At 35.4% G+C, this 11,306-nt stretch overlaps 2 protein-coding genes across 3 annotated transcripts; one reads left to right on the top strand and one right to left on the bottom strand.

Moving 5' to 3' along the window:
• Positions 1-1,740: 1,740 nt before the first annotated feature.
• Positions 1,741-6,750, top strand: LOC111004771 (melanoma-associated antigen G1-like protein). Its single transcript, XM_022275951.2, has 7 exons — positions 1,741-1,938; positions 2,212-2,260; positions 2,393-2,639; positions 3,821-3,973; positions 4,251-4,356; positions 4,482-4,596; positions 6,493-6,750. Exons 2-7 carry the CDS (start codon positions 2,213-2,215, stop codon positions 6,523-6,525), a joined length of 702 nt encoding a protein of 233 aa, XP_022131643.1. The 5' UTR covers positions 1,741-1,938; position 2,212; the 3' UTR covers positions 6,526-6,750.
• A 12-nt stretch (positions 6,751-6,762) lies between these two features.
• Positions 6,763-10,269, bottom strand: APRL4 (APR-like 4). Of its 2 annotated transcripts, XR_002600641.2 has the most exons (5): positions 9,613-10,269; positions 8,956-9,143; positions 8,739-8,863; positions 7,561-8,117; positions 6,763-7,059 (listed from the first exon to the last, which is right to left on the bottom strand). XR_002600641.2 is itself a non-coding variant. In XM_022275949.2 (4 exons), exons 1-4 carry the CDS (start codon positions 9,823-9,825, stop codon positions 7,675-7,677), a joined length of 969 nt encoding a protein of 322 aa, XP_022131641.1. In that variant the 5' UTR covers positions 9,826-10,269; the 3' UTR covers positions 7,235-7,674. The 2 variants fall into 2 exon arrangements, 1 of the variants encoding a protein (XP_022131641.1); XM_022275949.2 differs by lacking the exon at positions 6,763-7,059 and having other exon boundaries at positions 7,235-8,117.
• Positions 10,270-11,306: the final 1,037 nt, after the last annotated feature.

Here is an 11,306-nt window from a genome sequence, read left to right on the forward strand (position 1 = left end):
AGTTTTATATTTTTTTAACATAATTATGCAATTTAAAGTTTCATATACGAAATTTGACGACTAAAAACATCGTATTGTTGTTTTCATAATTTTCACTATTTGAATGACATAATTTGAAAACAACTTTTAAAAATAGAGCAGACATAAGCGATTGCAGCGAAGAATTGATCTGAAACGAAGCACTTCGTCTATGGGCATTGTAGAAAGAATAGAATATGACCCTAATCGTTCTTCTCGGATTGCTCCAGTACGATGGATCGAGGGGGTCCGCCAGAGGAAATGCAAGACGATAGAGGAGTTCGCTCCGCCGCGTAAGATCCTCGAACCTACCACGACCACCATCCGCGGCCTATTTTCGTTCTCTTCCCCGCTCGGGAAGGTGGATCAAAGAAAGGTAGCTTGCTTCTCTCCTGGACTGATGGCGGCTTATGTAGTGGTCGGCCTTCCTACCAGGATGCCCCCTTGGTCGAAGAGCCCCTTTACTTCCAGGAAAAAACTTCGAATTGGGAGGGCGATCCTCCCGGTGAACTGACCGTACCCCAAACCGACACAGGTGAACAAGTAGAGTATACTAGGGCGCTTGAGAGAACCATGTCGAAGGAACTCGGCAAAATGACCCCGTAACTTCGGGAGAAGGGGTGCTCTCCTATCTTTTGATTAGGAAAGCGGCACATACCAGGGGGTAGCGACTGTTTATTAAAAACACATACGATCACTATATCAATCCATAAACAACCTATCATTGTTTTCAAACTATGTGATGAAATGACTCTGCATGCAATCAATTCCATCGGCACTCTAAAAAAATAGGCTCGACTCGATTAAATGCGGATTTATTTGATTTTGACCCAAACATATTCGTCCTGATTTTACCTGCAATCGACCCAACACGAATTACATTCCTACTTTTAATAGTCACTTCTTCACCAAATGGAATAAGTTACTCGACAGTCGTTGATGCTCTTTGACCAAAACTTATGTTTCAACGAAAGATGATATTTTTTTTAGGTCCTCATACTCACTGTGCATAGCATTAAATAGATTTGGATATGCACCTTAATACCTAATTGTGAATATGAAAACAAAAAAAAAAAAAAACAATTAAATTGCATACCAAATATGCCTTAAAATATGATAACCAAAAAGTTAAAGTTCAATCTTACCATAATATTATTTTGGAAAAGTAATAAAAGATGAAATTACAAATTTAGTCCATATACATGTTCCGGTTCATTTTGGTCATTGTTTCTTAAAATGTTCACTTTAAATCATGTATTTTTAACTTGTGTTCATTTTATTCATATATTTTTAAAGAGGGATCATTTTCGATTATTCATTCTATTGTTAATATCATTTTTTAATCACAATTTCAACGAGACATTACGATTAATATATTTATTAAAATATAAACATTATTTTATACTCAGAGTTTCAATCATGTATAAAATTTGTATTCAAATTTTGTAAATTGAGACTAAAATGATAATTTTTCAAGGATGCAAAGATTAAAATGAATCATTTCAGAGTACCAAAAACTAAAATAAATTAAAGTTAAAATGATATTTTAAAATGAAACAAAAGCAAAATACCAACAAAAATAATATTTTTTATCAAAACGATCGCAGTTAAACGATAATTGGTATATATCCACGACCTAAAGGTTGCAAATTCGACGTCAGTACTAAAAAGACAAAAATAATATTTTAACCTAAATAAAAACAAACAAAGAAAAAAAAGGAAAAAGCGCGCCCACTGCCCGCAACGAAAACCCAGGTCAGGGTGCGCGGGAACATGCCGTGGACTGTGAAGGAAAGCACTTCTGGGGGTTTCTGAAGCATCTGAAGAAATCTCAGCTCATTTTTTTGCCGGAAGATGCAGTGAAGAAAATCACTCGCTCGAAAGATTTTTGCTCTGTCCCGTCGGCCGGTTTAGTTCGAGGTGAGCCATGGAATTAATTCAGTTTTATTACGAATGGTCTCATATTCAGTCAATAGAGCCCATGAGAATCAGTTTTCGTTCTTCCAAGCATTACCTTTCTTTTACAATTGTGATATTGGAAATCCACCGTTGTTCTGTCATCATTTCAGTTCTTGATTTTTGTGGCCTTTATGTCCCAAATAATATACCTGTCAACATGAAAAATCTCTTTTCCTCTGCTCCTCTGTGTCGATTTTATTTTCATTATGTACATTTATACTCGAATTGCTGCAGTATGGCAGGTGCAGGAGATTATCTTTCCCAAATTGACATTTCAAATGAGGTATGAGACTGTTCTCTTTGCTTTCTGGAATCGATTATCTCGCACGATTATACGGAAATTGAAGTTTTCTTCTTCGTGGTTTCACTATGGGCGGTTGATATTCCTGATTCCTAAGCCACATTTAATTAACAGGAAAAGGACAAGCTTGTAGCGGAAGCCATCCGCTATATCATTTTCAAAACTCATCAAAATTCAGGATGCCCGATCAAAAGGGAAGAGCTTACTCAGCTCGTAACAAAAAATTATCGGAATCGTGGATTGCCGGCTGTTGTGATAGAAGAGGCCAAAGAGAAGATGTCAAGCATTTTTGGTTACGAGTTGAGGGAACTTCAAAGAACCCGACCTTCATCTACTAGCCAAGGGCACTCTTCCCAGCAAAGTAAGAAATGATCGAACTTAGTATATTACTTCAATTATTGCGATCGAGATTTTCTTTGCTGCCTACAGTGTGATTTCACTAGAATACTGTTCGCCCAACTCGAATATGTATTCACATCATCTTACTGCAATTCTAATTACCATAATGTTTGTTATGATGACCTTTGCAAGTCATCACAGGTGTCCTTTGACAAACAGTTCAAGATAGTGGTTGGATCTTGTTTTGGGTCAAAGTTATACCGATAAAATTATCCAGAATGAGATATCCTTTTGCAACTCCATCATAGAAGAGTTGTGGGGCAGGCTAGTACATACAACCAATGATCTCGTGAGTGGAACAAAATGTTCTTACGAGTGATGTGTCGATGTGGGTGATCAGGACCTCTTACTTCTAAGCAATGATCTTGTTATTACTCCCATCCGTGGGTTGAGCACATGCTCTATATTAAGTGTCGTTCAATGCTCAGTTTTTTACGCATGCTACGCATCTCTATCCTAAGAACCAATTATCTAAAAGATCAATTTAATCAAATTTAATCTCCTCCTGGCAACTTTATACATCTAAGTTGCTTAAACTGTCATTACATTTCTTCAAAATAAATGCCTGACCTTTCTGATATACCATCCTCGCTATTCATTGCATTCAAATACAACAATTGGAACATGAGGGTTGACATTTTCGAGCATGGAAGTCATGGGTATGGATTGTAGAATAACCTGCGTCATTATCCACCTATCAATAAGGCTGCCAATCTGCAATCAGCCTGCAGCCTACTTACTACCTTTCCAACATTTAAAGTAGCCATCACAAATTTAAAGTTTCTGCAATTACCCGGTGCCCATGAAGTGACCTTATTATATTTCTTTGACGCCTCTAGAAAATTCACTACAGTATAGAAGTCTTTTCATCTAGAATTGCTGTAGCTTTTGCATTCATGGACCTAGGATCTTTTGTATGCTTCATGGCTAGCCACTAGTATTCTAATCTTTAGATCATTTCCATCTGGCATGGCTTGCTATTGTAGTGTAGCTTTTGTCTTTATGGACCTAGTATCTGGTCTATGCTTCGTAGCTAGCCATTAATATTCTAATTTTCAGATTGTTTCCATCTGGCATGGCTTGCTATAGCTATATTTCATTATTGGATCTCACCTTAACTCTTGTCTCTACACATTTCCTCAGACGTTGCAGATACAAAATCTTATGTTCTCATAAGCAAGCTTCCTGCTGATATCTATAGAAAATATGTCGAGGATGTAAATACAGCACACGTGACTGGTTTTACTTTTGTTGTAGTTAGTATTGTACATCTCGCCGGTGGTAAAATTCCAGAAGGTATGTTCTCTGGCGGTAATTTCTTAACCCAATGCATACTTAGTAGCTTTGAGAGAGATAGAAAGACAGCTTATACTTGAGATGAATTTCACTCATATACTTCCTTCATCTTGGAAATACTATTTTAGTAAAATAACTGGAAAGGTTGTTGCTTATCAGATAGTTTTGATATATTTATGTATCAAAATATTTCCAAGAGTTCCTTAGGGCAATATTCCATTTTTTGCTTTTCTATTTCATTATTTGCTTTATAATGGAACCTGGAAATACACTGCAGAAAGCCTTTGGCATCACTTGAGACGAATGGGGTTGTCTGAAAGTGATGAAAAGCATCCAGTCCTTGGAAACATCAAGCAAGCAGTAGAGTTGCTTGTTCAGAAAAGGTCAGTAGACTCAGTACCATATGGTTGGGACCTGCAATTGATTATTTAAAAGTAATTCGATGACTATAGAAGGTACTGGAAAAACTTGTTTGCAGCTTGTCATTTTACTCTGCCATGCTTTGTAGATATCTGCAGAAGGCCAAAATAAATGGTCCTGAAGGCAATATTACGTTTTACGAGCTTGCTGAAAGAGCTTTAGATGGGCCAGTTAGTGAAGAGATTAAAGAATATGTAGCACAGGTACGTGGCTCATAGATTGAAATTAAAGGTTTTTGAGTAGTTAAAATACATAGATCAACGTCAAATACAATATAATATATAATCTTTTAATTTCCTCATTTTAATTTATTCTTTATTTTTTCATCTAAACAAAAATCATAAACGAGCTTGAGATAAAAAGTCCCCCTAGTCTTATTACCAAGCCATTTTGGATTCTTGGCCAAAGTATAGACGAATTTGCTGCCTATGAGGAAATGTTTGGTATGCGGCATTGGGATTATGGGAATAGGAAGCATACAGGAATATGATGGTTGGAACCAGGAATGGTTGTTTTTGGTATATGAAATAAAATTAAAGGCTCTTATTGTGTAAGTAGTTCGTTTTCGACCAAGGGCCTTCTCATCCCTTCAGCCCACAGGATGTTCCTTTCCTTTCTGAATGTACAGCTCTCTCCTTCTCTTATATATATATATATATATAAATGAAATTTGAAAACTGTGATTTTAGTTTCAATTTATCTATTTTTATTTTAAATTTGGATCTTATGATTTTTATAAATTAATTGATTGTGTAAAGTTAAATTAATCTGTTTAATAAATTAATGCATAATAAATTTAAACATGAATACTTAAAGTTAAAAAAAAAAGAAATTTAGTAATTACTTTTCATATTAATTATTATTGGTGGGTTTAGGATGCCAATTCCCAATTGTAGCATGGGTTTTTGAACCTCATTTCCCGTCCCTTCATTACCACATGCCAAAAGGTTTAATTTTGCTTAGCTTCTTTGTGTAGTACAAATGTGCAGATGATATGGATGGTTGGATAGTAACTATGTTTATGCTAGTATGAATGAAGATAATTTTATTGTATAACATCTCATAAATCTGCTCATTTAATTTTATTATTTGTTTACTTTGAAAAAAAAAAATCTTAAAAGAACATGTGGAATAAAATTCCTATAATCTCATTGCCGAGTCATTTCAGATTGTCGGCCAAAAAGCAGGATTTCAGTCCATTAAAATTTCGTTTAGCGTATTTTCTCTAGTACATGATGTAGATGGTTGGATGGACGAATCAATGCTATTATGAATGATGGGCTAATTTTGCGTAATTTCTTAAGTAGCACAAAAGTGTACATAATTTGGATGGTTGGATGGACGAATCAATGTTATTATGACTGATGGAGGCCCCCTTCCCAAGGATTTGCAGTTCATGTGTCTAGACTATAGAGAATTTTCTAGTTTCTGCTGATTCTAGTCTGCTCTCAGCCCATCATTGCATGTTTCTAACAATTGTGCCTTGGTAGTATCAGACCATAGTTTCACACATTTGACGTAGTTTCTCCTATTCTTTCTAAGCTGTCTTCTGTTGCTTCCTACAGTGTCTTAAGCATATTATAATTTTGTGTCAAGTAGCATTACTTTATGTTTTTGCCAAGGCACAAACAATTATCATAGCAAACGATTCTATTAATCCTTGAGAAATGTCACACCATTAACTAAGTTAGTTGACTATATGCAAGCATTTTGGTCGAGACTGCTGATGATTGAGGTATGTAAGTTGCAAAATATGAGCTATATTCTGGTTGATTCTAATTAATAGATGTTGGGTTATTAATATTTATTCTTTTCATACATGTTAACAGATGCTACTATATATGTTATGGCAATATTATCATTACTAATGGTCTAGAATATAAACTTCCCAGAAACTTTATGCCTATTAATGGATTTCATTTCATTGATCTTCATGATCCGAATAACGACCTCTTCCGTTGATTCCAGCATAGAAGCAGCCTCATACTAATTCAACATAACTCCCGTTTTTCTTTCTTAAGATTGTTTTATTACGAAAAATTTTATCCAGGCTTATCAACATGGTTATTAATTTTCTGATTAGATATTCGTGCTCGCAGATTGTGAATAAAAATGTTGACACAGTTGACTAGCGTCTTAACTCTGACTCCAGCAAAACGGTTGATTAAGGATTCTGAAGAATCTTCTCAGCAGCCATAAAGATCTTGACGGACGGCCTCGAGCTTGGCTAACTCAGTTCACACAAGCATTTCAAAATCGTATGTAACTAACATTTATGGATGGTAATTTTTCTTGTGGGAGAATATGTATGCATAATACTTGAATAGTTTCAATTGAATATTTTGTAGTTGGATTTATTGCTTTCTTGGTGGAGATTCGAACTATGGCAGTTGGATTTATTGCATTAAATATTGTCTGTTAATGTTATTTAATATTTTAGGTGGGTAAGAAGAAGAGCCCATCACGGTCGGTTTCAGCTGAATGGTTTGGTTCCAATATACATTAAGATGTGATTGTACATGACTGGCTATGCATATGCCCATCCTCTCTTGAGTCTTTAAGTTTCACCATTTCTTCTCTTATATTGCATCATAAAAGCATCAACTTGGGGAAGCTTGCCACGCCTAACAAAACTTTGGCCAATTTCATCTCATTTTGTCTATGGTCTGAGAATGTTCAAAGGAGAAAATCACTATAATGGAAATTCATGAATGAACCGACTCTGTAAGAGACTGGACTTTTGAGTTCTAGAACAAAGTCGTGTGAAAGCCATGTAAATATACATATGGATAGTTTACATACACCAACAATTCAACGAAACAACTATTTGAACTTACAACATTTAGTTTCCAATACCAATAACATTTAAGAATATAGGTAGGGGAGAACCCGTCATACAATGTTACAAACGAAAGGTTTTGGACATTGTAACATCTAGTTATCAGTTCAAAGAAAAGAATAGAATGAACACTGCTTTAAAACCTACCACAGATGGATTGTGGCATTCGCACAAGCAAGAAGTTACACATAAAGGAGAGGAAAGAGTCTGTTGGTTATTCATTCCTATGCACAAATTGGGTCGAGCTATCATTTGCAGATGCGTAACAAATTTTGAACTACATCCTACAACAAAAAATAAATGGATCAGGAGCAGAACCTTGTTTTACCTTTTCGTTCACAAGATGTTGAACCCAAAGTCTACTCGAGGCTCCTCAACGGCATTTTCTGCTGCTCACCACAATACCATCAATAAAGCAATTTAATGCATATCAACGACATTCTCACGACTGGCACACCCGGGTACTAGAGCTTGCATCGCCTATAGAAACTGTGGCGAAGGACTTGGCCCATGCCCTGGCATTCATGGCCCCTCCTTGCAAATTTCTTCTCTTGCAAGGATCCTTGAAATGGCTGAATAACTGCACTGCGCCTTTCAGGCAGGTCAAAGGTCGTTCCCACAAGGTTCCCAACCTAAGGTTCCTGAGGTGCCTTCTCCAAATGTCTCGAGCATAGACCAACAGAGTTGGAAAGAAGATATGTATCAATCTCATAAGCACAAACGCAGTAGCGAGAGCCAAATACGTCTCTTCCCGAAATAAATTTTCTGGAGATCTTGCCCATGAAAATGGACAATTTTCCTGCTCACTGTTATCATGCTTCTCCTGATTCCATACTTGTCCAATTCTATCTGGCGATATTTGATTGAGTGATGCAGTCTGAATGCCTAAACACAAGAAAGCCATAACCAACGATATCAAATAACTGAACTAAATTTTACAGTCCAGATACAGTAGCAGTTAAGATAATTCATCACATTTTCAACTAAAGCTAACATTGCATACCAAAATTTGACCAATAAAATACTATTCTTCATATGGATGCAATTTCAATATTTTCAACCACTTGCACTACATGTGGGGATCGGTTACTACTTATTAAAGACTAAAGCTTTCTTCATTCGTCCAATGTGCCAATGCCCTAAGATGAAGGGTATTTAAAAACCACCACAATGCCTAGTACAAATGAAAGGCTCTGAAAATGCAACCTATTACATGGTTAACAAAAGCCAAAAAAGTGAAATTATATTAGATTGTCAAAACGGCAAGGAAATATGTCCAAGAACCAAGATTGAACATAATTCAATTGAATTACAGAAACTGAAAATGAATATTAGCAACGTGTTTTTAGAGCAGTGTAATTGTTTCTTACATAAGTCCAAAATGCAGACAAATTAGCACGAGACTATTACACAATAACATTTCTGATAAAATCAAAATAAGTAGTCATTTCATGGCAGCAGAATTTAGAAGCAGCAAACTGTAACATGCTCATAAAGAAGCCTTACCAGTAACATCATTATAGAATGCAACAAGTGAAGGGAGGGTTCGAGAACCATAATAACGAGCACGCATGGTGGAATTTAAAAGGAAAAGTGTAGGAAAACCATGGACCCCATATTTCGAGAGTATGCTGCAGTAAAACATGAATTATGTTACATAAGTAAAGAAACAAATACAATCATAGAATGCAAAAATGAGAAGGTGAAAGTTCAATATGAAAACCTTGGCCTGACAGCTGATTCTTGGATTGCAAAATGCGGAATAGAAGGATATAAAGAGGATAGTATGGAAAAGCTCGGCCTAAAAGACTTGGAGAAAGGGCACCAAGATGCGTAGAAAAGCACCGCAACATATTCATAATGGTTCTTATGTACCATATTGAGTGCCAGTTGTAATGAGGCCTCATCTCCCTTCATCATAGCAAAAACAAGTAGTTAGAGTTATCCTGACAATTACAACAACTCCTACCCATCCGGTATGCATCAAGAATAAACTCAAGACTTCAGCCGTTTTCCAAATTCAATCTGAAGACTATATTTACAAATTTTTGCACCAATAAAAGAACAGAAATGAACTCAAAACTTCAGAAGCAAAAATTCTTAGGATCCGAAGTTTCTGAGCTAAGTAAATTGTAGGCTCCGAGAACAAGTTAACAGCAACAAACTTGATTAACCGAGGCAGAAAGTCCGTCTAAATCTTCAGAAAAAAAAAAAACTCAATTCGACCAAAAATCTCAAAAAGAACTTTGACAAAAACGAAACAACACGTCAAATCCGCATCCTCCATAGTGAGGTGGAAGAACCCCCTAACAGACGATTATCTCATCTTCAAGTTCAAATGAGTTATAGGGACAGAGAAGGGAGGGGGGAAAAGGGTTACCTCAGAAACACCAATAAATTCATAGTGGCCATCCTCACCGTCAATGGGGCAGTTCGAGTTCCAATCCCGAAAACGGAAGATCGTGTCCAGCAAAGATTCAGCAGGGCACGAAGGAGCCGAATGCGAAACCCTAACCGAGTTGGCGGAACACGGTTGCCCCCCGAAAAGCACCACCAACACAAGAATTCCCGGCACCCAGAACCCGGTCCTCATAATAATCAACCACCAAATAGAGAAACGGAGCAAGAAAAGCCGAAATCAAAAGGGCAACGGAGGGTGAAAATCATAGGAACAGAAGGACAAACGCATTTTGATCGTCAGAAACGAGATCGAGCAGCGTTAAAGGCAGAAACGGAAGATTTTGAAGGATCTGAGGGGGGGTATCATAAAAATATCAATACTGGAGGACGCGAATTGGGCCAATTCCAAACAATTGAAAAGAAATGGGAATTGCGAGAGCTAAGAAAGTAAGAAATCGGGAAATTGGGAAATTGGGGAATGGAAATGGAAATTGAAATGGAAGGTGGGTGGACCGAACCTAAAGATAACGAAAGAAGGCGGTGCGCAGTGAGCACTGCTTACTTTGGAAAGGATCGTCTCCTCCCCTCCTCTCCAATATCCAGATTATTTATCCTCCTCTCTCTCTCTCTTCTCTTCCATTTTCTATCTTTTTTTTTTTATCACTATCAAAATTTAACTAAGCTCGTTTCCTAACGTTTTCATTTTTTTATTTTTCTTTTCTAATTTTATCCAGAAAACTAAGTCTTTGGAATTATTTAAGTTCTTTTATTTTTTTTAAATATTATCAAAATTGTATAAAAATTTTAAAAGCGACAAAAAAATAAATGTCTTTTGTTTTATCATTATGAATATATGGATTTTGAGAACCATGTAATTCAAGAGGAAATAGAAGCTCGAAATAAAAATGTTACTAAACCTCGGAATTTGAAAGAAAAACAGTGTACAATACTAATATGTGTCCTTAATTTTTATATATAAATTTTGAAAAAATATATTATTTTGATCATCATCATGGACTATTAATTAAAATTTAACTAGGTTCTTGAATTTTTAATTTTATGTTTAATGTCAATTTAATAATGTCTCTAAATGCTTAAACTGAGATGAAATTAGTTTGCTACCTAATATTAGACACAACTGTTAAAATTTAATTTTTAGGTTAGAAATTTAAAAAGGGACTAAGCTCTAAAACTTTACCTAATTTTTATTTTCCATTGTTTTTTTTAGTACAACATGTGAGGTGGGCGTTCGAACTCATGACTCTTTGGTCAGAGATAGGTGTCTTAACTAGGTGCCTCATTTTTTTTTTCTCCATTGTTGAAAATTATATCTTATCTATTATATATATATATTATATAAATTTTTTTAAAGGTAATTGTTAAATGAGAAATTGCAGTGGTACCAAAAATATTTTATATATTTCAAAGTGTCACATGTTTTTTAAATTTTCAAATATAACAAAAATTTTCACTTAGATTAGTAAGTATATTAGATGTATATCACATACATATTGCACAGACACTCATATCAATAGTATATCAGATGCATATCACATAAATATTATAAGTATATCATATATTCATATTAATAGAGATATATTATAGATGTATATATAAAGTTGTCAATTTAAATATGGACCACCATTTTTTTAAAAGTACTATATAGTTGTTATT

This window comes from Momordica charantia (genome assembly GCF_013281855.1).
Source record: "Momordica charantia cultivar OHB3-1 chromosome 8 unlocalized genomic scaffold, Mcharantia_2.0 BLBB01000008.1, whole genome shotgun sequence".
Lineage (NCBI taxonomy): Eukaryota > Viridiplantae > Streptophyta > Magnoliopsida > Cucurbitales > Cucurbitaceae > Momordica > Momordica charantia.